At 43.4% G+C, this 27296-nt stretch overlaps 1 protein-coding gene across 1 annotated transcript in view; it reads left to right on the top strand.

Annotated features, from left to right (window-relative positions):
• The window catches only part of ALG14 (ALG14 UDP-N-acetylglucosaminyltransferase subunit), a 109593-nt gene extending 86528 nt beyond the window's left edge, over positions 1-23065 (top strand). Inside the window, exon 4 of the mRNA XM_055403777.2 lies at positions 22203-23065. Within this exon, the coding sequence (XP_055259752.2) occupies positions 22203-22433 (231 nt within the window). The 3' untranslated portion in view covers positions 22434-23065. The remainder of the gene's footprint in view (positions 1-22202) is intronic.
• Positions 23066-27296: the final 4231 nt, after the last annotated feature.

Below are 27296 nucleotides of genomic sequence, written 5' to 3'. Positions count from 1 at the left end.
TCAGCATGCGCAGTGATTTTGGAGCCCAAAAAAATAAAGTCTGACACTGTTTCCACTGTTACCCCATCTATTTCCCATGAAGTGATAGGACCAGATGCCATGATCTTTGTCTTCTGAATGTTGAGCTTCAAGCCAACCTTTTCACTCTAGTATGCCTTCTAGGGAGCCAATTAATTACCCTCTGTCTTCCTCTCTTATGTTCCCAACCAATTGGGAAATAAGACAGTAGAAATCAAAATATCAGCTTTATCACCTGATGGAAGCCAGATTAGAGGACGTGGCTAACATATGCAGCCACCATGGGTTTACTCCTCTGCTGAATTAGGCATTAGGCCCGCCTCTCTTCTCTACTCAGCACACAAGCCAGGTATGGAGGACAGATGCTGAGGATAGACGAGCTGAGAAGAGAGTGAAGAAATCCAGGGGCCTGCTGCATCCTCACCTCCTGACCTCACCCATAGCAGGCCACTCCTCCTACGGGGAAGGATCTAGTGGGGAGCCTGAGAGGAGATTTCCCTCCTCCCCCCTGGGACCTGGAAACTCCCCTCCCTCCAGGAAATAGGAGGGTTGAGAGCTCACCCTTAACTCTAAGCACTGTACCTAACCAGTGATTACCATAACAGGCAAAATAAATATTGCCAGTCTGTTTCGTCACCTATAAAATATGAATCATCATACCCATCTCTTACTGTGGCTTTGGGGACTAAGGTGAAATGAGATACTGTTTATGAAGAATATGAGTACCTGTTAGCTGTCACCCTTTGATCAGGACCAGCTGAAAGTAGAATTAGTCACTCAGTGGCTTGATGTATCTTTGTCTTTATATTCTTTTTTTGAGCCCCAGTTTGGTCATTTTTCCCCTCTTCACTACTGTTTGAAAAACAGAAAAAGTGGAAATAAAAAGCAGGACTACTTCCTAAAGCACAGTAAGCATGAATCTTTTCTAATCCTGGTGTACGTGTTACACAACTCATTAATTTGGAAAAAGGAAGCCTTAGAGACAATTAAGTCTACTTTAGAACTACAAAACTGGTTGTTCTTGAAGGGTCACCAAAGTACAGTATATACCTACAAGCAGATATCTTATATTACACGGGAAATGTTTGTTTTCATTCATCACACTTAGTGTTATACTAACTTAAATGATATTCATGAGGTTCTTTATTACTCTAGAAAAGAATTCAGGTGAGCCTGGAAACGAAGGAAAGCAGTAAAGATAGTGAGTTTTAGGGAATAACTTTTAATTCAGGGTACTCGGCCTTTTTTTGAGGGCATCAGGAAGCCACTGATGACAAAAGCTAGACGGTCAGGCTTGTATTGTAGAATGCCACGTAGCAGCACTGTGAGAGGGAAACGGGAGAAGGCAGGGCTGGGAGAGCAGGGAGGAGCTGAACCAGGTGAGAGGAAATTGATTCACACCAAGTAGCGGCACCCAGATTTAAGGGCCTTGAGGAGTAGAATTGGCAGGGTCAGGATGCCGGGGCGGGGGTGGCGGGGGGAAAGAAATGTATCTGGTAAGAGGGCTCTTTTCTGAAGTTAAAGTAGGAATTTCCCTGGTGGTCCAGTGACTAAGACTCCGAAGTTCCAATGGAGGAAGCGCAGGTTTGATTCCTGGTCCGGAAGCTAGATCCCACATGCCGCAACTCCAGACCTAAGTAGCAACTAAGGTGGCAACTAAGACCTGGCACCGCCAAATAAATATGAAAGAAACTATAAAATAAAGTTAGAATAATAAGAATTCAAATGGCAGTGTGGCAGAGGCCCTTCCCAAGCAGAATTAGAGAGTTAACATGGGAAACAGCCTGAGAGAGATCGAGCCAAAGGAGAGATGAACTTGGCCAGTAAGAGAGGCTGGACCAGTCTCCCGAGAGAGAGCCCTCTGGCAAGATAAAGCAGCAGGGTATGGCATGACACAGAGATTTGCCTTCCACTAATGGGAAAGAGAGAGGAAGAAAAAGAAAGGCAGAGAATTTAAGTCAGTTGGGGGCTTTAGGGGGGCACTGTCAAGAATGCTGTGGAGTTGTAGATTGGCCTGCCTCTCGCATAATTATGTCAGCCATTCTCATAATAGGCACATAAAGCCTTATTTCAGTTTTCCCCCCAAAAAACAGATTTAACAAAAGTTCTTAGGTGGATACTAAGGTAGATGTTTTTTTTTGTTTTGTGAACAGTTTTTTTCTTTGGGGTTTTTTAATTGCATTCTTTTATTGACTGGGATGGAGGGAATTCAGTCCGTGGGACAGGCTTTCTCCTTATAGTCAGTTTTTATAGGATGTTACAGAACTTTTCAGCTTTAAAACGGATCTAAAAACAGTAAACAAGAAAAGATCAGTGAATACGTTTGCAAGGTGGGAGGGGAAGGAAAGAGGAATGACTTGATGGCTTTGGAACAGTCCATAATGTTCTTCTCTCACCCTTTTATATCCATGTGTGTGTGCGTGCTAAGTTGCTTCATTTGTGTCCAACTCTGTGCGACCCTGTGTACCGTAGCCCGCCAGACTCCTCTGTCTATGGGATTCTTCAGGAAAGAATATTGGAGTGGGTTGCCATGCCCTCCTCCAGGGGATCTTCCTGACCCAAGGATTGAACCCGAGACTCCTGTGTCTCTGCATTGGCAGTCGGGTTCTTCACCACTAGTGCCTCCTGAGAAGCCTCTTTATATCCATAGATTATACTAATTGAACAGAGCACTCTGTTCCCATCATAACAGAGCAGTATTATTGATGCTGGGAAGGATTGGAGGTGGGAGGAGAAGAGGACGACAGAGAATGAGGTGGATGGATGGCATCACCGACTCGATGGATATGGGTTTGAGTGAACTCCGGGAGTTGGTGATGGACTGGGAGGCCTGGCGTGCTGTGATTCATGGGGTCACAAAGAGTTGGACACAACTGAGCGACTGAACTGAACTGAACTGACTGATGGTGAACATACATTTTAGTTTTCTAAGTGGTTACATAAAACAATGGAAAACTATTTTCTCTGTTTAAAGACTAAAGGTTTTCCTTCCATTTCATAGTTTTTAAAGACCCAATATTGGAGCAAGGAGTTTTTAATTAATGACATACTATTAAAGGGTTTTGTTCGTATTTGTTGAGTCAGTGTATAAAGCCATTGTTTTTTCTGAAGTATTTTGATATATTAAACTGAGCAAAACTAGAGACCCAGCAGTGAATCAGTATTTCTGCCAGCTCCCCTAAGACTCTTTTTGGACACCTGTTATGTGCAAAGTGCTTGTTGATAAGGGCTGAATACAGTGCCACGTGTCTAGATTGTAGCCTCCCCGATGGCTTACTTGTCTTCCCAAACCCAATTGCCAAGAAAAATGCCAAGCATCATTATATTTGTTGACAGGGAAGAATGAATTGAGAAAGTATCATTGATATATATACACTAACATGTATGGAATAGCTAGCTAGTGGGAAGGTGCTGTACAGCACAGTGAGTCCAGCCTGGTGCTCTGTGATGACCTAGATGGGTGGGATAGGGAGGGTGGGAGGGAGGCTCAAGAGGGAGGGGATATATATATATATATATAGTTATAACTGATTCACGTTGTACAGCAGAAATCAACACAACATTGAAAGCAATTATCCTCCAATTAAAAAATTAACTAAAAAGCAAAGTAAAAACAATACTTATTGACTGTAAACAAATAGACTGCCAGGTACTTCTCCAAAAGTATGTTTGGGATCAGCAAAGAATTGCCATTTGAGGATCTGCGACCGTAGTTTTTTGTTTGTTGTGGTTTTTTTGCGACCGCAGTTTTAAAAGACACTTGCACCTTGGAAGAAAAGCTATGACCAACCTTGACAGCATATTAAAAAGCAGAGACATTACTTTGCCAACAAAGGTCTGTCTAGTCAAAGCTATGGTTTTTCCAGTAGTCATGTATGGATGTGAGAGTTGGACCATAAAGAAAGCTGAGCGCCGAAGAATTGATGCTTCTGAACTGTCGTGTTGGAGAAGACTCTTGAGAGTCCCTTGGACTGAAGGAGATCAAACCAGTCAATCCTAAAGGAAATCAATCCTGAATATTCATTGGAAGGACTGATGCTAAAACTGAAGCTCCAATACTTTGGCCACCTGATGTGAAGAACTGACTCATTGGAAAAGATCCTAATGCTGGGCAAGATTGAGGGCAGGAGGTGAAGGGAACGATAGAGGATGAGATGGTTGGATGATATCACCGACTCAATGGACATGAGTTTGAGCAGGCTCCGGGAGTTGGTGGTAGACAGCGAAGCCTGGCATGCTGCAGTCCGTGGAGTCACAAAGAGTCAGACATGACTGAGCGACTGAGCTGAACTGAACTACCCATGGATGAGCCATGTGCAAATCCCTGCTGCCAGGCCACAAGAAGAGGGAACCTCTCTTAAAGAGGGGGAGAGGAAGCTGGGAGGGTGATAGTGAACAAAGAGTCTGTTGGAGGAATTGAGAGTTCGAAGAATAGTGGCTTTTCATTGGCTGGTTGTGAGCTCTTGCCAGGCAAGAAGAGGAGTCTGTCTTCTCCCTGTTGGGCTCTGTCTTCATAGGGCGTGAGAACTTTCTGGCCTCCCAACTCAGTTTTAACTGAGGTTTCTGTTTATTAACTTTTATACGCTTTACATGTGTTAACTCATTCAAATATTACAATAACCCTACCCTGTTTTTATCCCCATTTTGCAGATAAGAAAACTGAGGCATAAGGGGGAAAAAATTGATTTGCCCAAAGTCTGAGGGACACTAAGTGGCAGAAACAGGATCCAAACCCGGATAGCTTGAGACTGCAGCATCTGTGCTCTAGTCACTGTACTCTGCTACGCTTTGCTCAGGACAAAACTATTGAATTCATGAGTAAATATCCTAATGGAGTCATACAGATGAGACCATCCATTGTGACGGGCTGGTGATAGTTAATTAGAATTTCAGCATGGACTTTAAACATGCTTGATTATAATTGACATCAAATTTGAAGTTAGCGTTGATCACATGTGTGAGTGTCTGACTTCAGTTCCCCTCCAGCATTCTCATTGCCAGCATTTCCCTGGACCAAAGGGAGCCTGCTTTTGTTTCCACACCCAGCTCTCTTTCAAAGACTGGACTGTGGTGGACCAGGCCGGGGGAGGTTGAATGGGGTTAGACAGCCAGTGGGGGTGGGAGTCATGAGCAACAATGAACCAGCGGCGTTAAGAGCTGCATGGCACTTACTCTCCCTGGAAACGCTCTGCCACAGGCAGGAAGTATGATTTAATCCTGGTGAAGATAATTCCATTTTATACCCTAGAATAGACTGTCCCTGTAACAGAATTTTATTTTCAGTCTTGCCCTGGGAAGCCCTACCAGTAAGTCATCCAGTGTACGTTATTTGTCCTATTAGCTGAACTGAACAAAATAGGACCCACCACCTTTTCCATTAAAAGGCTTTTAAAAGAGGCTGCGAGAACCTGCTACCCCAACAGAAGGTGCCTGGACCATGGCCCAACGGTGCCCTGGGCAGGGTTTGCAGGAGGGGGAAGACTGCAATTCAGTCAGAAGAGCCACTGTTGATCTTGAAAGAGCATCAGCTACAGATGGCACAAGGATTCTGTCCCCACTCCAGCTCTGAGACCCCTCTTTTGGTCACTGTTGTGAAGCAGCCTTAGGCAGAGAGATTAAAAAAAAATAATAATGGCAGCAAATATACACAAGGAACTTGCTGAGTTCTAAGTGCTTGGCAGACTCTGCCTCAGTCATGGCTGTAACACTGTGTGGAGAGCCCGACTTCAGTCCCCGTTTTACAGATGAGGAAACTGAGGTTCAGAGAGGTGAGATAACCAGCCCAGCGTCACCGGGTAGAAAGCGGAAGAGCCAGGATTCACGCTCAGGTGGTCTGGCTCCAGGGCCCGTGCTCTCATCACTGCCCTTTCCCTGGACTGTCAAGGCCTCAGATACCTCATCTTGTTGACCGTAAGACAGAAACTTGTTTCAAACAATGGGGAGAGAGCACATGTGAATGAGAAAACCTGAAGGTTTGGTCTTCTCTCCATAGTAGCTAAGAATTCCTTCTTAACTAAATTTGACTTTTGGTCAACCAAGACGTTTCCGAGATTATCTACTGGATCAAAACCTGTTGCCCTGCCCTTAAGATGACTGTGGCAAAGGACCCCCGGTGCTACTGACGGACTGAGCCCCACCACTGAGCCTTTGCTTGTCCGCCCACCCCCCACCCCCAAAGGACCCGGGCTGTGATGCCAAGAAGCATGAGCAGCCATTCCCCACGTCTGCAGAGATGCTGCTTCTAGGGATGGGGCCTTTTGCCCCAAAGGTGGCAGAGTGGCAGAGCTTATGTTGACTTGCCTTCTTCCTCATCAGTGTCCCTTTCCGCCCGCCCTCAGGGGCCTTCCTTCTCTTTAGCCTGTACTTGTCCTCACAGTGTTGTCCACTTATCATTTTTAAAGAGTTAGATAATTAAGGAGTTAACTTCTAGTCTCTAAGATAGGACTCCAACCAGGGGTGCTCCCTGTGTAAGGAGGTGATCTCTAAGCCTACCCAGTGGAGGGAAAGAGGGGCGTCCTGGCAGAGCTCCTCAATTTCTGGCAGTTCTCACTGCTATTAGGAGCCTCAGGCTCACTGAGAAGCTCTTCCAGATGAGTTCAACTGGGCTGCTTATCCCCAGAGTGGTTACCGCCACGCTGTCTTCTCCTTTAGCACACTCAGACCCCTTTGCAGGAAGGCAGATGAGGCAACACTTATGTAGATTGCCAGCCCCCTTCTTGTAGTGCAGAGCAGAGGTTTCCAAGCACTAATCTGTACCAGAAACACCTGGGAGCGTGTTTAAAATGCTTATTCCTGGGCCCCAGACCCAGAGATTCTGATTTGGAAAGAATATGAATTTTTTATTCATTTTAATTCAAATATATTGGGCTTCCCTAGTGGCTAAGTTGGTAAAGAATTTGCCTGCAATGCAAATTCAGGAAGGTGCCCTGGAGAAGGAAATGGCAACCCACTCCAGTATTTTGCCTGGAGAATCCCATGAACAGAGGAGCCAGGCAGGCTACAGTCCATGGGATTGCAGAGTCAGACACAACTGTGCAACTAACTTCACTTTCACTTTAATTGAAATATAGTTGATTTACAATATTGTGCCTAACTCTGCAGGAGAAAGTGACTCAGTTTTACACACACATACATTCTTTTTTTAAATATTCTTTTCCATTATGGTTTATTCCAGGAGATCCAGCCAAGAAGTTCATTTGCGTTTTCTGTAAGATACCAAACCTAAATGAACTTTTTGGTCAACCCAATAGTTTGCTGTGCTCGACAGTAGGACCTTGTTGTTTATCCATTCTAAATGTAATAGTTTGCATCTACATGGCAACCCACTCCAGTACTCTTGCCTGGAAAATCCCATGGACGGAGGAGCCTGGTAGGCTGCAGTCCATGGGGTTGCTAAGAGTCGGACACGACAGAGCGTCTAAATGTAATAGTTTGCATCTACATGGCAACCCACTCCAGTACTCTTGCCTGGAAAATCCCATGGACGGAGGAGCCTGGTAGGCTGCAGTCCATGGGGTTGCTAAGAGTCGGACACGACAGAGCGTCTTCACTTTCACTTTTCACTTTGATGCATTGGAGAAGGAAATGGCAACCCACTCCAGTGTTCTTGCCTGGAGAATCCCAGGGACGAGGGAGCCTGGTGGGCTGCCGTCTATGGGGTCGCACAGTCGGACATGACTGAAGCAACTTAGCACTAACCCCACATTCCCAGTCCATCCTTCTCCCTCCCCTAAGAATCTGCATTTTTGACAAGTTCCCCTGGGCGAATGTGACGCGGAGGGCTGGGAAATGCTAACATGGAGTCACTTCTCTCCTTGCTGGTTGGTGTAAAGGATCCCTCTCTGAACAGAACTGGGACAAACCCAGTGCTTCTCAGTCTATAATAGGAGAGAGTTGTTAGTACAGCTGAGCATACCTAAACAAGTTTAGCAAAACTCAGCTGAGCTTGAAGGCAATAAAAACCTCCAAAGGATAGTGATTTTGATAAGCAGTGTCATTCTGCTCCTGCAAGTTACCAGTGGAGTCGGGCACCAATGCTAGGGTCTAGATAGATGTGTGGTGGACAGTGAAAGAGAAATGCCTTTTGAATCTCTGACTGCATGGAATGAAGCACATATTCTCTGGAGAACCCTGGAACTCTGATTCTAGGTGTGGAATCCAAGCTCAGCTCTTGAATTCCGTGTTCTTTAAGCTACAATAAGGTACAGCTTCCTAATGCGTCTCACTTTGTTGAATTCTGTCTTCTCGCCTCTGTTTCATTGTCTGTCTTTGAGTATTATGTATGTCTCTCTTTTATACACAGAACCAGAAACTCACAAACAAGTGTTTCTATGTATCCTTCCAGCTTGGAATTAAGGAATTAGATAATCCTCTATAAAAAAAAAATTGTAAACCTTTTTTTATTACTGTACACACAATCTGTGTACATAAAGGAAATTATCCAAGGAAAACTGCCGAGTAGTTTTCAGTTCAGCAAGACAGAAATTTTATACATAGGTTCATGTAAAAGAAATTAGGGAAGGATCATGAATAAAATATCACTTATCTGCCTGAGAGAGGGCCTTGACAGAAGTCAGGAGTTATGTAATTGCTTTGAATTCAAGCCAGTCCTTCCTGTTTAAAAAGGATACTCCCTTTTCTTTGAGAATGTTAACCATTTCCACCACCACCCCCCAATTTTATCTGCTGCAAAGCTTTCGTAATCCATCGTAGTCCAATGGTATGTGATAGTCTGCCACTAATTTCTCTATTAAAGCTGTAAAATATTAACATCTATTGCCAGAATTTTGCCTCAACCCAACTCACTGTGTTGTTTGTGCCTTGGTGTCTGCCTTGCCTTCAGTCCACTTCCAACTAATGCTGGACCTGATGGACAGGTGCAGGACCAGGATGGGGGACAAGAGAGTCCCAGGCTTGTCTTCTAAAGCTGGTTTGAGTCTCAGCTGTGTGATCTTTCATAGGTCACTTAATTGCTCTGCGTTTCAGCCTCCTTGCCTAAAACATGAGGATAAAGAACCCACGTCAGAGGGCTGTTGCAAAGTTAAAATGGGATAATTATGGAGCATGCCACACTTAGGCCCTGCACCTGGCAAGTAGTAGCAGCCCTGTGAATATCGAGATCTTTCCCTTCCCTTCTCAAGCTAAAGGGCGAGGACTGAACCTAAGTGACTCCCGAGACTGCACCCAACACTAGCAATCGGTGCTTCTGAGTATATGGTGTGAGGAAAACAAGACGAAAAACTCCTGGATTACTGGGACTTAAAGGCCTCCATGTAAACATTTCAGAGTGTTGAAAATACAATGAAAACAAAACAAGACCAGCAAGTCAGGAAATCGTCACCTTGACCATTTGGCCCAGAGAACAGGAAAACTAAAAGATTCAGTTTCCTCAGCTGAAAGTAGAATCAGCCAGGAAGCTTCGGAAAACAATGTTTGGCTAGCCTGACAGTGATCTTTAACGATGATGCAAAGAAGGCACAGCTTAACCATTCAGATTAAAAAACAAAAAAGTAAGTACTGATTTTATCTATGTATTTATTTATTTGAAAGAATTATTTGTTTTTGTCTGTGCTGGGTCTTTGTTGCAGCGTGCGGGCTTCCTCTAGTTGTGGCAAGCAGGGGCTACTCTCTTGTGGAGCCTGCACTCAAGCGCCTGGGCTTTAGTCATTGGAGCAGGTGGGCTCAGTAGTTGTGGCTTAGTTACCACATGCCACAATGCCACATGCCACAGTGAAGGCATGGGGGACCTTCCCAGAACAGGGATCGAACCCATGTCCCCTGCATTGGCAAGTGGATTCTTAACCACTGGACCACCAGGGAAGCCCCTTTGTATTTATTTTTATAAATACTTCAGGGCAAGGCAATGAAATGCCTCTCCAGTGTGGGCACCAACAACCTCTGGACTGTTTTTTGGCCATGCTGCATGGCATGCTGGATCTTAGTTCCCCCGATCAGGAATGGAACTTGTGCCTTCTGCAGTCTAAACTTAGAGTCTTAACCTCTAGACCACCAGGGAAGTCCCCCTTGAGCTCTTTTGCCTACTCTGTACTTACAGTCAGAGGAGCCATAAACATTTATGGAATGGCCAAATTATGTGGAGCCTTGGGTCGGTAAGGTCTTACCAACATGCATGGCAATTGCTGGTGAACATCCTGCAGTTGTGAGGGGACACTGGTGTCTACTGTCTGTGCATATCTCACATGCTTAACTTCCACCTCTGTATCTCAACCCAAACCCAACAAATCAGGATGGTTGCAGAATGTTGGGAAGTCTGGTTTCCCACACAAGGACAAAATAGCTTAACCCGGGGACTTCCCTGGCAGTCTAGTGATTGGAACAATGTGTGAGTTCAATCCCTGGTTAGGGAATTAGGATCTCACATGCCGTGCAACTTGGCCAAAAGATAATATAGCCAAACTTCATTGTGAAATGAACCTCAGGCTTATGCATCGGGTCATCAGGCTTGTTTATCATGTAATGGTGGCCATTTGGCCACAGGCCAAGAAGTACACTCTAGCGACTCCTCAGATCCTGAGCAGGGGAGCTTAAGAATCCTTCAGTCTTCCATCATCTATGGAAAAAGAGAAAGCACTACTCCTGGCAATCAGGCTCCTTCTGTCATTTTTTTATATGTATCACTTGGAGTGGATCAGGCAGAGAAAAATAAAAAGTGACTTGAAGATAAAGAGACTAAAATGGATGGTTGGGTTACTCTCATAAGTTACCCTCTGGAGGGTAGGGTAGATCATGCCAGGTCAGTGCCATGCCTGTGACGGAGTGAGGGACAAGCCACACAGTACTCTTAAGAGTTTGAAAAATGCCACAAGCGTTTTACTTTTGGATGGACTATAATAATGGCTTTTGTTGTTGTTTAGTTGCTAAGTCATGTCCAATTCTTGTGCGACCCCATGGGTTCCCTGCCAGGCTCCTCTGTACATGGAATTAGCTACCATTTCTTGACTATTTACCATGGGACAAGCACTATGTTAAATGCCTTATAGGTGTTATCTTATTTGATCTCCACAGCAATACTAAAAAATAGATACTGTTTTCCCTGTGTTTATATTTGTTTCTGTTTGGATTACCATTTCCCACCCCAACATTCTCTACCTTACCATCTCTAACTCCCGAGAAGGAGAATACATTCGCATTTACTGTCTCCCTGATGGACCCTTAGGACATTCTCATCATGCCCTGTATATATGTCTCAGCTTACTTTATTCACCACAAGAGGTGGAAGCCCCTGAGATAGTCACCTGGACCTGTCAGCTCTGTTAAATTATCAGTCTCAAGCTCACAACCCTCCCCAGCATCCCAGACCCTTCTTATTGGCCCCGACTTATGGTCCGTCCACGAAACCTACATCCTGTCTCTTCCATCTTGCTCTAGTTGGTTCACCTAAAATACTGAACCACTTCATCAGTCACTAGCTCACAAGTCACTTCCTCCCAGGCCTTCTTTGACCCCCATGTGTCTCTGTTCCCTTCTTCTGCTTTATATAAATGTGTACCTCATGTTTTCTGTCTTCCCACTGGAATGTAAACTTTGTGAGAGAAGGGGCTTTTGTTTACTAGTAACAACAATATCCCTAATACCCAGAACAGTACCTGGCATATTATCCTTACTCAATAACTGTTTCTTGAAGAAATGAATCCATGAGTGAGGGAACTGAGATACAGAATGAATAAGCAGTCTGTCCCTATTCACATTGCTGCTAAGCAGACAACTCACACCTGTGTGATTGCAAAGCCCTGGTCCATAAGCACCGTGCTGTTCAACTTCTTGATGGATTATGTGAATGCAGCATGAGCAAGAATACTCGGGTTGACTGGGAGTAATCAACATTGGGGTGTCAGTATTAGGAACTTATCAATTGGGCAAGATCCTGCAAGACCAAAGTTTACATTATGTGATTTAAATATATATTTGGTCATTCAGATCACCAAAATATTTGTGGTATATATTTGGTCTTTGTCCACTGTTCCTGATTCACAGCTCCTAAAACCCTTGGAATTTCCTAAGTGATGAGAGTGATAAAGGTGCCTTGTTAAGTTAATGAGATGACTTTTGGAAAGCACTCAAGAATGGGGGCTGCTTGCCAGTGGAGCCAGCTATGTGATTAAAGGGTCAGAACTTCAATCCCACTCCCACCCTACCCCCAGCCTCTACCTCTGGCAGGGGAGAGAGGATGGATCAGTCACCAATGGCCAGTAGTTTAATCAATCGTGACTATGTAATGAAGCTCCAATACTTTGGCCACCTCATGCGAAGAGTTGACTCACTGGAAAAGACTCTGATGCTGGGAGGGATTGGGGGCAGGAGGAGAAGGGGATGACAGAGAATGAGATGGCTGGATGGCATCACCGACTCGATGGACATGAGTTTGAGTGAACTCTGGGAATTGGTGATGGACAGGGAGGCCTGGTGTGCTGTGCTTCATGGGGTCACAAAGAGTTGGACACGACTGAGCGACTGAACTGAAATGAACTGAATGAAGCCACCGTAAAAACTCAAGAGATCAGAGTTGGGAGAGTTTCCAGGTTGGTGAACAAGTACAGACTTAGGGAGAATGGCATGGAAATTCCACACCTTTGCTCCATACCTTACCCTGTGTGTCTCTTTTTCTGGCTATTGGTTTGTGTCCTTTAATATCCTTCATAATAAATCAATAAACTAGTGAGTAAACTGGTTTTTCTGAGTTCTGTGAGCCATTCTAGCATGTGACTCGACCTCAAGGAGTGGGTCATGGGAACCTCTGATTTATAGCCAGTTGGTCAGTAATGTGAATAACAATTTGAGTTTTGACAGGCATCTGAAGAGGGGGGTGATCTTGGGGACTGATTCATTAACCTGTGGAATGTGATTCTATATCAGAGTAGATAGTGTTCAGTTCAGTTCAGTCGCTCAGTCATGTCCAACTCTTTGTGACCCCATGAATCACAGCACGCCAGGCCTCCCTATTCATCACCAACTCCCAGAGTTCACTCAAACTCATGTCCATCGAGTCGGTGATGCCATCCAGCCATCTCATTCTCTGTCGTCCCCTTCTCCTCCCGCCCCCAATCCTTCCCAGCATCAGAGTCTTTTCCAGTGAGTCAACTCGTCCGTCGCATGAGCTGGCCAAAGTATTGCAGTTTCAGCTTTAGCATCAGTCCTTCCAATGAACACCCAAGATTGATCTCCTTTAGAATGGACTGGTTGGATCTCCTTGCAGTCCAAGAGACTCTCAAGAGTATTCTCCAACACCACAGTTCAAAAGTTAGAATTAAGTTAAACAGTAGGACAGCCCTTTGGTGTCCGTAGCATTGTTTCTTGTGGGGAAGCCTACACACACACACACACACACACACACACACACACTCAGAAAAATAGACCTCAAAATGCCATGTACACAACGATGACAACTCTGAAAATGCCGTGTGTTAGCAATAGAATTGTAAGAGGCCTCGAAGTTCATAAATAGTGATTCTTTTTGGTTTTTTCATGTGGCTTTCTTTGGTTATTTCATGTGGGTCTTGATGTTTAGATGTTCCTATTGAACTGTTACTACTCAGATGATTAAATATACATAAAAAAGAAGAAACTCAGTGCACCACAGTGTGAGCCCAGCAGACACGTCATCCCATCTGCTGTGCGTCCTGTTCCTCCCTGCCGTCCACCTCCAATGAGCACCAACGCTCAGCGCTGCCTTTGCTCGGGCTGGACTCCCGCCCCCAGCCTTCCTGTCCTCTGACCATATCCTCTGCGTAGTATAGACCACCTGCCCTCTGACTGCATTTTCTCCCTTTCCCTCTTGATTACTCTCAGATGCTTCTCTCTCCAGTTTTCTGAGGCTTTCATCCCACTTCTCCTGCCCTCCTCTGCTCCTGAAATGAGGACCTGTGAGTGTCCTTTCCCTGCGCCCGAGCGCCCGCCCCGGCCTTTTCCACTTCTGCATCCTCATCCGCCTCTGGCTCTGCCTCTTCCTGTGCATGCGGGCCAGCGCCCGGAGCCCTGCCCGAGGAAATCCTGCGACTGTTCTGACCTGAGCTGTTCCTTCTCTCACTCTAAATTCGCTGCTCTCAAAGCCTTTGTCTTTTTCCAGACCAGTCAGGTTCTTTGTTAACGACCCATAAAAATCCACTCTGGCTGACTGAAACAGAAAAAGAATTCAGTGAAAGTGTTGAGAGCTCTGAGAGTTACTGGGAAAGCTAATGAAGGAGGATTCGTAAACACAGACAAGCTGGGGAGCCGAGCAGCTGGAACCATGAGAACCATGGCCTCAGGGCTGGTTTGGAGGCGCAGTGCCACCACCACTGCTGGACAGTGAACAGTGTAGCTAGTCCGCCTGGTACTGGATGCCAGATTCTGCCAATGGTTCCTCTGCCACCAGAACAGATTCTCCTCTGACCTTGCCTCTCTGCACCACTAGATCCTGGTCAGACCTAGGCAGAAACATCAGGCCAAGTCACAGCCCATCCACTGGCTGCAGAGGGCATGCAGACAGGGGTATCTCACTGGTGCTGTGAGAGCTGGGCTCGGCCTGCTGCCCCAACTCTTACAGTGGGAAATCACTCTGTTTCCAAACAAGAACAAAAAAGCTAAACAAAAGGCCACATGGCCCATCCGCAATTCAGGACAGTTGTTTTATTAAACTTTCTATAACTTCCTAAAGTCCTTGAAGCTGTTTCTTCTAACCTCTCACTCAGCAAGAACTCTGGAACATAGTTTAATGCAAAATGAAAGCCTAGGGGTCACAGATTTATATACAAAATGTTCTTAACAGCAAGATTTAGAATAGCAAAAAGAAAAAAAAGGAGTCAGCCTCAATTTTCAACAATAAAGGAATAGTTGGATGAATTATGATATATCCATAGCACTAAATATATGCAGTAACTAAAAGTCATGAATTTTAAAAACTTTTTACAACACACAAAAATATAACTGAAAAGAACTTTACAATATGTATAGTTAAGCTCTAAGAATTATATATGTGCATGCATGAACCTATTTTATAGTGAAATATAAATGTGTATATAATACACCAAAATGTTGACAGATTGATGAGATTAGAAGGATTATTTTTTTTCTTTACGCTTTTCTGCACTTTTCACATTAAGCTGGGAAGTTATAAATACTGAAAAGAAAATCCGATGATGGTAGACTTCCTACGCCACCATTTTCAACCTTTGCTATGTTCTCAGTACAGTTTTTCCCAAACCAATCTTAAACTAAATAGTCTAAATTCTTACTCTTTTCTCCCAATCTTTATGTTCATGTACAGCTCCTTCATTCCATCTGTAATCCATTCCCCAGCCTCTCCTGCTCATTTTCCCCTCCCTGCATTTTAGCTCAGTGATTCACTGACATAACCATCTCTAGGGTTTCCATTACTCTTCTTTTAGCCAATCTGAAGATCTTGTCTCTGTCGGTTTAGCCAGGTCACCTTGTGGTCTTCTTATTTTCTAAACTAAGAAGGGTTCGTTCTTAAGCACCTGCCTGTAAGGCTTTGTAGAAAGCCTCACATCTGAGCTCTTCCTGTGTCTCCTGACTAATCCCAGCCCCAGTGTTTACTCTCTTCCTCATCTGCTTATTTACCTCGTTTACCACTGTGTTGGTTCCAGCATAATGGAACCAGGGTTCTATACATGGAAATGTTGGTTTTGATAGGACCTGTGATCTCCAGAGACTACCTGCCTGAACCAGCTCGGCTTTGACAATAGGTTTGAGTTCTCCCCAGCTTTATCCATGGCCCTGGAAGCTCAGTAAAACCTTGCCTGCAGCTGTGTTCCTGCAGTTCATTAGCTCTCTCCAGCTTCCCCCTCCACCAGCAAGACACTGTGCAAGAGGGTAGTTTTCAGCCCATGGCCTTAGAGTTGGAATCTGCTTTTCTGTCCAGTCTTTTCAGATTACAGCCATAATTGGGGCTGTATAGCCCCATGGGGCATCTCTCTCTAGAGGCTCAGATGGTAAAGAGTCTGCTTGCAATGTGAGAGATCCAGGTTCAATCCCTTGGTCAGGAAGATCATCTGGAGAAGGAAATGGCAACCCACTCCAGTGTTCTTGCCTGGAAAATCATATGGACAGAGAAGCCTAACTGGCTTCAGTCCACTGGGTCACAAAGAGTCAGACACAACTGAGTAACTTTTATACACATCTTGCTTCCAGGTGACTCAGATGATAAAGAATCTACCTGCCAATGAGAGAGACCCGGGTTCCATCCCTGGATTGATAAGATCCCCTGGAGAAGGGAATGGCTGCCCACTCCAGTATTCTTGCCTGGAAAACCCCATGGGCAGAGGAGCCTGGTGGGCTATAGTCCATGGGGTCACAAAGAGTCAGACATGATTGAGCGATTAACACTTTAACTTTCACTTCATCTGGCTTTCAAGCTCACCTTCATATGCTAAGTCACCCTCATTGACCTTCAAACCAACCTAGGACCCCAAATGTCTTGGCCCATATTCTGTGTATGGGGTTCATACTAGGCTAGGAGTAAAGTTCAGACTACCCTAGTTAAATAAATGTTGTCATGCATGTGCTGGCGTCATCTCTCAACCAACAGAACTTGACCTGTGGTGACCCAAATGTATGGAACAACAGTCCTTTTGTAACTGCTCTTAATCCTTGATCTGGCTCATCTACCCTCATGACTTCATGTTTACATTAGCCCTAACCTCTTTCTGTTTTCTGGACCCATAACTTACATTATCCTTAGTATATATATGTCTTGGGTTTCCTGCTTTCAGAGACATTTATTTATTGATTGTTAATTCATCCAGCAGGCCCGTATAAGCACCTACCGGTTGGCGCCGTACACATTCAGAGGCTAGGCAATAAGTTAGACAAAATAAAGGGCTGTGTCAGTTGGGATGCTTTTTATTGCAAGTGACAGAAGTCCTGATTCAAACTGGCTTAAGCAAAAATGGAATGTATTCCTTCACATGCCTGACAAACGTAGGACTAGATCTGGTTTCCTTCAGGCACAGCTGGCCTCATGGATCTTAAACGCTACCTTTGGGACCCAGCCTGTCTTCATCTCTCAGCTCTGCTCCATTGTGCTGTGTGATGGCTTCGTTCTCAGCTCTCCATGTGGTGGCAAGAGAGATGTTAACAGTGCCAGGCCCACATTCTCCTCGGTGCCAGTACAGCAGAGAAGGTACTGCTCTCTTAGCAGCCCCAGCAAATGTCCTACTACGTCTTGTGGTTAACTCACTGGATTAGATGCTCTTCCCTGAACAAATGATTTTTGCCAGGGAAATTTAGGGCTCTCACTGGTCAGACTAGAATCATATGTCCTCTCCTTGTAGTTGAGTCTGAACTCAACTCTGTTCAGGCACTTAAGTTGAGAGCAAGGGGTACAGTGGTTCCCCTGAGGAAAAGGCAATGGATGTGAGATGGTAAAAAAAAAAAAGAATTTTTAAGCTGTCAGTCACAGCCTTTATGCTCATGATGAATGTGTGTGATAGAGCTACAAGCAAGGTCGAGTCTGGCAACAGGAGCCTTTGACTTCACATATGACGGGCAAATGGTTTCCAGCTTCCTCGCCCCTCAGTGCGTCGTCTTCTTCCTCCCTTCAGCAGAATTGAATGAGCGCCTGCTTTGTCACATGTGCACAGCAGAGATTATACCAGAAGTTGACCCTGCTTGTAAGCAGCTTAAAAGATAGTGAGGCAGAAAGATAGTAATAACCCTGCACCCATGTTTACTGAGAATTTGTATTTTAGGAAAGAGAAAAATAAGAAAGCGTATTTCTGTGTTTTTTATAAATTAAAAAGACAACTTCAACCATTATATTGCTTAAAATCTTCTTTCCCCAGGCTGTCTCAGTAAATTCTGTTTTTTTTAGTGCTTGAAATAAGTCTTTCTGATATGCTTCGTTGAATAACAGAAACTCCATAATCCACAATTTTTCAATATTTACCTAGGCTTCTGTAAGGGCTTCCCTGGTAGCTCAGTGGTGAAGAATCCACCGGCAATGCAGGAGACACAGGTTCGATCCCTGGATCTAGAAGATCCCCTGGAGAAGAAAATGGCAACCAACTCCCGTATTCTTGCCTAGAAAATCCCATGAACTCCCAGAGGAGCCTGGCAGACTCAGTCTATGGGGTCCCAAAAGAGTCAGACACGACTTCGCAACTAAACAACAATAATAAGGCTCCTCTAAAACTCAGATTTAGAACCTGTGTGTAATTAAAAGCTTTCCTTCACTTAAGTTTTAAGGTGGTTTTTTTGTTTTTTTTTTTAGTATTTGGTTTAGGGTTTTGTGATTTTATTGTTCCTAGGATTTTTGCAGTAAGGTACCTCAAAATAAAGATACAGCAGAGGCAAACAAACAAAATACCTTTAATTTCCACTTTTACCTTAACAGTCTCTGCTTCTGGTCTATGGCAGGTTATTAAAGCATCTCCCACCAATGCCCAGTCATCTCCCCTTCTATCTCCAGACATCTCTATCAATGTATTCACAGCTTGTATATAGCAGCCAACCAGATCTGAATGGAACACATGTAGATATGCACTTTTTAAAAATCTGTTAATTTTTGGCTGTTCTCGGTCTTTGTTGTGCGGGCTTTTCTCTAGTTGCAGTGAGTGGGGGCTACTCTAGTGGTGCACAGGCTTCACAGTGCGGTGGCTTCTCTTGTTGGGGATCACAGGCTCTCGGCATGCAGGCTTCAGTAGTTGCAGCAGGTGGGCTCAACAGTTGCGGCTCTCAGGCTCCAGAGCACAGACTCAATAGTTGTGGCACACAGGCTTAGTTGCTCTGTGGCATGTGGAATCTTCTCAGATCAGGGATCAATTCCATGTCTCCTGCACTGGCAGGCGAATTCTTCACCACTGAGTCACAAGGGAAGCCCTGTACTCTTTTTTTTTTTTTTTTTTTAACGGAAAAAAACATGAAAATACTTTTGTGACATTCAAGATCCAACATGCAACCTTTTTTATTATTTTTTCAGCTGCAGGTTTTACTTTGTTCTGTGCTATGGGAGAAAAAAATGAGAAAAAGCAACACAGATAATCCAAGGATTAGGGAATACATTAACATAGCGGTTCTCAACTGGAGAGTTGGCAGTGCCCAGAGACATTCTTGATCGTCTTGGCTACTGGAATCTTGTGGGTAGAGGCCAGGGATGCTGCTCAACATCCTACAATGCACAGGACTGGCCCCCGCAAGCAAAAATAATCCAGTCCAAAATGTCAATAGTGCCACTATTGAGAAACCTTGCATTAATAGGATTTTTAGAATTCTAAACCCTGAAAGGATTCAGAACAATCTTGTAACTTAGGCTTCAGACAAAACCAGAAACAAATGAGACTCAGAGAATTCTAGAATCCTGGAACTAACGGGAAAGGTCATCTAGTCCAGTCTTTCTACTTCCCACATACAGTTAGGAGTCACATAGAGGAAAGGAGAGTCGAAACAGTGAAACTCCACCTTTGCAATGCATGATCAGGCAACTGGTCCAGTCTCTGCATCTCAGTTTTCATATTCTGTGAAAAGGGAACCAAAAACTCAAATGATTGCTGTGAGGATTATCTTAAAGAATACAGGAGGGAGGGGACATACGCACACTTACGGCTGCTTCACGTTGTTGTATGGCAGAGACCAACACAGCATTGTCCTCCAGTTAAAAATCTTAAAAAATACATCTGAGATAAAAAGAAAAGAATACATGTGAGATGTTTAGTATAGTACCTGACCACAGTGGGTTGTTAATAAATAGTGGTAGTGAGAGCCGGGGTGGTAATTAAGATTACCGTTGAACAAACAACACAATCAGAAAGTGGGCAGAAGACCTAAACAGACATTTCTCCGAAGAATACATACAGATGGCTAATAAACACATGAAAAGATGTTCAGCGTTGCTCATTATTAGAGAAATGCAAATCAGAACTACAATGAGGTATGACCTCACACTGGTCAGAATGGCCATCATCAAAAAATCTATGAACAATAAATGGTGGAGAGGTTGTGGGAAAAGGGAACCCTCTTGCCCTGTTTGTAGGAGTATAAATTGATGCAACCACTATGACGAACAGTATCGAGATTCCTTAAAAAAGCTAGGCATAAAAATATCATATGACCCAACAATCCCACTACTAGGCATATTCCGTGAGAAAACCGTAACTGAAAAAGACACATGCACCCCAGTGTTTATTGCAGCACTATTTACAATAGCTAGGACGTGGAAGCAACCTAGATGTCCATTGACAGATGAATGGATAAAGCAGTTGTGGGATGTATAGACAATGAAATATCACTCAGCCATGAAAAGGAATGAATTTGAATGAGTTCTAATGATGTGAATGAACCTAGAGCCTATTATACAGAGTGAAGTATGTTAGAGAATAACAAATATCATATATTAATGCATATATATGGAACTCCCTGTCCCATTTTCTTTTGTTCATGCTCCCTTGAGGGTCTATGAAGAAAGGTTATAGGGGCAACTCATTGAGGATTAAAGAGCACTGGCCTGGAGGGCAGCTTAGTAGCTGGGACTTCAGGAGAAAGTCTGAACAAAAATTCTTCATAGGGGACAGGCAGGGGGCTTAACTTGTAGGCAAGAGCTAAGGAAGACTAAAAAGGATTGGTTCCCACCTGAAAACAGGTTACTCTGTCTGACGCCAGAGCTCTGTGAATGGTGTTCCAGGTGGTCCTACCTCGGGGAAAGGCGGGACTTAGGTCACATGCCCTTTACCAAACCCTTGCATTCTTCCCTGTGTCTCACAGCTGTGACACATGTCTGTCAGAGAGGGTCCCCGCAATGCTCAGATGGTTATTTCAGCTCTAAAATTCTCTGAGGCTTCCCAGGTGGCTCAGTGGTAAAGAATCAACCTGCCGATCCCTGGGTCAGGAAGATCCCCTGAAGGAAGAAATGGCAACCCACTCCAGTATTCTTGCCTGAAAAATCCAAAGGACAGAGGAGTCTAGCAGGCTACAGTCCATGGGGTCGCAAATGTCTAATAATGAGTTTTGTGGACCTTGTGCTGAAGTGATCGCGTGACATTGTAGGCTATGCCTAGTAAGTGTATGTCGACAACCACGGATCTTCTGTTTTAGGATTTTTGGAGTAAAAAATGTTTAATTAGGTTTTACTAATTCAGTCAACATGAACATATGATTAAGATGTGCAAAATGTTTTAAAAATAATAATAAATGATCTCGGTGGCTCAGTGGTAAAGAATCTGCCTGCCAATGCAGGAAACACAGGAGGTTTGATCCCTGGATCGGGAAGATCACCTGGCGAAGGAAATGGCAACCCAATGCAGTATTCTTGCCTGGAAAATCCTACGGATAGAGGAGCCTGGTGGGCTACAATCCGTGAAGTCACAGAGTCAGACACAGCATAGCATCTAAGCAACAAACAATGATCTTACCAATAGTTCTGTGTAATAGGTTTCCTCTCATTTTCTTAAAAAACTTATAAAAATTCTTTGCAGTTACTCTGTGAGTTAAATTTTAATTTTTCTTGTTAAATTCAGCAACTAAATTGTTTTTAACCAGTGGCTTTCTATAAAAAAAAAAAAAAAGATTAGCAGAATTCAAAGCTTTAAAAGTCTCTGGATTACAAGTGTGGATTGAATTCTCTTGAGGGAAAATCTCATTCATTTGGTAGCCTTCTCTCAAATATCCCCCTTTTTTTGTTTGTTTGTTTGTTTTTTGGATTGAACTACAGTGATTCCACCTCCAACAAAAATGGTCTACATAATTTAGTCATTTAAAGACGTTTTCTCCTGTATCTTTCATGTCAGTCCTCCAACTATTATAAAGATTGCTTTAAAAAAATCAACACAAGTCAGCATATTAGAAAACAGTGAATCACAGCTGGTTTCCATATATTTAACATTCAAGATCCACAAAGCAGTCAGAAGAGCAACACACACCCATCCCGTGGGTGCTGGCCCAACACTGGGCACTGTGTACACATGTCCCTTAGCACAAAGCAGGCCACCCAGGTGCAGAGAAGTAAAGTAATTTTCCCCAAGGCACACAGTTGATAAGCAAGGGAGCCAGCAGCATAGCCCCACTTGGCTCCCAAGCACATGAGTTTGCTGCAGACTGGATCTTAACAGGGAATCACTCAAGACTTGGAATTTAAAAAAAAAAAAAAACTCTACGATTAGAATGTTTTTAATTTTAAATGCCTCACTTAGAGTAGTATCCTGTGTTTTTATTTGACCTTCAACTTTTTTTTTTCCAAGGTGTTGTGTAACGGACCAGGAACATGTGTTCCTATCTGTATATCTGCCCTTCTCCTTGGGATACTGGGAATAAAGAAAGTGATCATTGTCTACGTTGAGAGCATCTGCCGAGTGGAACATTTATCCCTGTCCGGAAAGATTCTGTTTCACCTCTCCGATTACTTCATTGTTCAGTGGCCAACTCTTAAGGAGAAGTATCCCAAATCTGTGTACCTCGGGCGAATTGTTTGACCTACGACAACTTATTTCTTTAGAATTTTGCTAGCCACAGTGTTTACTGTAAATGGGGACCAAAAAAACTACTTGTTTTTTATTAAAAAGCTTTTGAAAATCCTGAGAATTATTGGTGGTCAAGAGTGAAGAAATGTGTCAGTAACCCAGTGAGGAAACTGAGGTTCCTCTTATAAAATAGATGTTAATAAACTATTAAGTGTGTATGTCTCTGTGCTCCAAATTTCCTTTTTATGTAAAAGTATTTATCACTGCCTGCAAATTATCTCCTGACTTGTTTTACTTAATATTTTTTCTAGGGCTAAATATAGAATTTGTATGATTAGCCACATTTCCTGTTCTATAGGTTTTTTTATTTGGTGTTTTGTTTTTTTTTACAGTATTCTGCATTATAGAAAGAAAAATATTTCTTAGTTTTTGTTCAGACACAACAGGCTTTATTTCCTGTATGGAAACAGAGAGGTCCCTGGTGAATCCTTTCAGCATAAAGGAAGCAGTTATATTAAATTGGCTTCATGACAATTTGCACTCCACAGGCTTCCAGAACTGAGCACATAAACCAGTATCTTTTTTTATTCTTCAGTTTTGCTTTGTGAGTCGTTGGCCTCAATCCAGAATATCTTTTAAAAATCTTTTGTTTGTTAAAATAAATGGAAAGTTGACTACTGTCATAGGAGTAAGAACATGTTTCTGTTTATCAGGGCTGAACTCTCAAAACACTTTTTAGCGTTTTGGTAAATTCAGCATTTCGTGGCTATAGTTGTCTGTGGCATTTTAAGATGTGTAGGCTCAGTAAAACGTGTATTTACTTAACATTTAGGTGAGTGCTTGTTGAATGCCAGGTATTCTTCTAAGCATTTTTCAAATAGTAACTGATTTAACTCTAATAACAACTCAATGAGGTAAGGCCTGTTTTTATCCCCATTTTACAGATGACTTTCCAAGATCACATGACTGGTAAGTGCCAGTGTAGGAATTCGAGCTCAGGCTTAATAACAGAGCCAGTTTAGGGACCCATAGTTAAGAGGGCCCCATAGTTAGGAGGGCCCCTCACTTGGTTTAATACTCTGCTGTCTCCCTCTTGAATTCTTCACATATTAGGAACAAGATGCTCTAATTGTATTTTGCATTGGACCTCGCAAATTATTTAGTTGACCCAGCTTGAGAATCTTTTCTCCTAAACAGCCATGTCAACTTTAACAGAAGTACAACACCCAGTGCAGGGCCTGGCCTGGCAGGTCTGCAATAAACAGGAATTCCCTTCCCCTCCTTGCTATTTTAACAAGGCAACAGACAATGAGAAGACCTTTTGTGATGTTTGTTAATTTTTTTTCCTCTTAAATCTTTTTTATAAGTATGATATAAAGCTAATAAAAAAAATAGAAATTAAAAAAGAAATTGACTTTTGGAGAAAGGAGTGATCACTCAAGATGACATACAGTAAAACACTGAGGCTACTCTAGCTTTTCTTGTACTTTTAAAAAATCTCCTTCTCTGAAGTCAAGTAGGCTTATCTGTCACCAGTACCTTTTCCTGGGTTTTTGGCTGGAGAAGCGCATGGCAGAAGACACTCAGAACAGAAAAAGTACCTTGCTGTCTGGATTTGGTGTCCACGGGATAGCCAAGCGCTCGTTCATTGCACTTTGACTTTAATTCTCAAAACCTCAGGCACTGGCTCCGTGTCACCTGATGTAAAGGTCTAAAATATCAGACAATGTATTTATGTGGTTCAACCAGGAGTGGAAAAGAAGTAAGCCTCTACTTTTCTAGGGAGAACGTGATTTTTTTAGGGACAGTAGCACATACATTTTATGTGTCTTTGAGTTTGTTCGTAAATGCCACTGGGTGAATAGTTGCTCAGTGAAATTGGACTGTGTTCAGTGCATTTAATGCCTGTCTGTGCTCCAGAGCAACTGCCCCGGGGGCCCCACAGCTAAGCCTGCTGACTTGGCTCCTGCACTGGCTTAGGCCATGGAGAATTGTAGTAAAGAGGCCATGATTTTTTCCAGAAGCATATGTCCCAGATGTTTTGCAGAGCCTTAACTTAGACAGTGGTTAGTCTGGAATGTCAGAGAAAGAATCTTATGTATATCACTAAAAGTTTAGAAATATCTGCAGGGGCTGGAGCTGCTGTGCACGCATTCAGAGCCTGGCTGAGCTACACAGGATCACGCCTTCCTGCTCAGTTCCAGATTATTTGGTAAACAAATTCGTGTTCCCCTGTGCCTTATTGTTATGACTAATTCAAGTCCTCAAGATCACACTTTAGCAAAAGAGGCTGATTTGAGGTTGCAGTAGAGGCCATTCTCCTGCTGTGCATTTCTGCGGTGTAAAGAAAGCTAGTGCTTTACTCTCAATTCAAACTGAAGAAATCAGTAGCTAGCTTGTCTTTTCCAATTTCTCTTGAAACACTTGGGAATGCAGCTCTTACTGGTAGAGACTGCTCTTGAGAAATTAGTTGTATCAGTCTTTAAATGAGAGGCAGGCAAACCACACATCCTGCCCACACCTATTTCCCTGGAAGATTTTATCTACTATTCAGCTGTCCTGAAGGGTCTCAGCAGCTTGCCAGGTCAAAACCAAACTGTTTCAGAGAGGACTTCCAAGAGTCATCACAGAAAACTTGCACTGGAACGAAGAGTGCTTTGATACCATGTCAACAGGAGGAATGTTGTACAGTTTTAAACTGAATAGCAAGAGTTCCTTGCTAGAAGGGAGCTGGCCTAAGCTTCCCCTTACAAAAGCAACTTGAAACATACTTTAATTGCCTTTATCAGAAGAGGTTAACATTGGAAAATGTACCACCCCGTACTGTGCAGCTCCCTGCCTGGAATCATGCTTCATATTTTCTAAAAATCCCCAGCTGACCAAAAAGAGTTTGGTAGCAAACTCTTTTACATGAAGCGTCTTTTATCCACTTTAATGTCATTTGCGCATGTGTGCTAAGTTGCTTTAATCATGTCCGACTCTTTTCGACCCTGTGGACTATAGCCCACCAGGCTGCTCTGTCCAAGGGATTTTCCAGGCAAGAAACCTGGAGTGGGTTGTGATGAGCCTGCTTCTGTAAGTCTCAACAGCCGAGCACTCTAAAAGCAAGTTGTGTTCTTGTTGCCATTCACTTTAAACACGGGTTTGACATGTCTCCTTTTCCCTCCAGAGTGATCACCCAATGCCAGGCTCTGCCATCTCACTCAAACAGCAAACTGTGGAGTAATTTTTGTTGTGTTACTCTCTTTAAGCCACATATAATAAATTGCCTTTAAAAAAATATAGCCCCAGAATTTTCTCTTGTCTTTTCATTCTCTTCTGTCCTTGTCATCTGATTTTACCCATCAATTCTGCCTTTGAACTAGTTCATATCTAGCCTTCCTTTACAGTCCCATGGTCACAATTCAGCTAACTCTTTAACATAAATTTCTTATGTTAGCACATTTGTTGAGGAACTGAGGCATAAAGAGATTAAGTAACTTATCTCAGATTCTGTAACTAGAAAGTAGCAGAGCTGGCATTTGAACCAAGGTACAGTAGCTCCAGCCAGACTTCCTTGAACAGCTATGTTAGGTTTGAAATATGAAAAGTGCCAAAAAGTAGATCAGCAGGATGCTGTGATGGGAATACAGTGCTGGGTGCTGTAAAGAGGAAGATCAGGAAAGGATTCTCTAAGAAAGGGACACTTCAGATGAGATTTGAGGCTGAGTGCCTGATATATTTGTCCTCTTCCCATAATATCTCCCCTGTTACCCATAGCCTGGTTTCAGCAACTTCTCTACACACTTCTTTTTTTATATATACATACAACTTTATTTATTTATTGACTGCACTGGGTCTTTGCTGCTGCTCAGGCTTTTCTCTAGTTGAGATACGCAGGCTTCTCATTGCAGTGGCTTCTCTTGTTTCGGAACATGGGCTCTAGGCTTGCGGGCGTCAGTAGATGCGGCTCCCGGGCTCGCGGGCGTCAGTAGTTGCGGCTCCCGGGCTCTAGAGCACAAGCTCGGTAATTGTGGCACATGTGCTTAGTTGCTCCATGGCGTGTGGGATCTTGCCACATCAGGGATAGAACTCATGTCCCCTGGATTGGCAGACAGATTCTTGACCTCTGAGCCACCAGGGAAGCCCCTCTCCACACTCTGTGTCCTAGCCACACACACAAAGCTAAAGCTGATTACACACCACCAGATTGCAATACCTTGTGCTTATAAACACCTGTGAAGGAAGACACCAATGCTTTTGCTAATTATTTCTTTATGTTTGTCTTACTTGAGGGACTATACCTCATACTGTTGTGTCCTTGCTTCATTCTTGGTCATACCTACCACAGCTCAGGACAGAATGTAGCCATGAGGTAAGTAGATAAATTTTAGACTTTGTCTAGGCCTACTTCTACTAGTTCCATTTCATCTGGATCAGTACTTCTCAAGCTTTTCAGTCTCAAGACCTCATTAAAAACTGTTGAAAGATCCCAATGAACTTCTGTTTATATGGGCTATATTTGTCAATATTTACCATGTTAGAAATTAAACCAGAAATTTTTTTAACATAAGAATATGCAAGTATATATACTTTCCATTATCCATCAGAGCGATGATATCATCACACATCATTGGAGCATTTACAAAACTATAACATAATGAAAGAATGTGGAGGGAAAAGGCAAATAACATTTCAATATGTCTTATGACCATAGTTTTGACCTCATGTTCTCATTTTGAGAGCTGATCTTCGTAATGGCATGCCAGTGAGCTCACCTCTAGCAGCCTTTCATCAGTCTGTGCTGTCTACTAGCTTTTTATTGCCGTGTAACAAAAATGCTGCAAAGGTACAGGCTTAGAATAATACTTATCTCACAGCTCTTGCTTAGAAACC

The sequence above is a fragment of the Moschus berezovskii genome, chromosome 4 (genome assembly GCF_049115385.1).
Source record: "Moschus berezovskii isolate FMDL1 chromosome 4, NW_MosBer_1.0, whole genome shotgun sequence".
Lineage (NCBI taxonomy): Eukaryota > Metazoa > Chordata > Mammalia > Artiodactyla > Moschidae > Moschus > Moschus berezovskii.
This window is presented reverse-complemented; position numbering and strand designations above follow the sequence as displayed.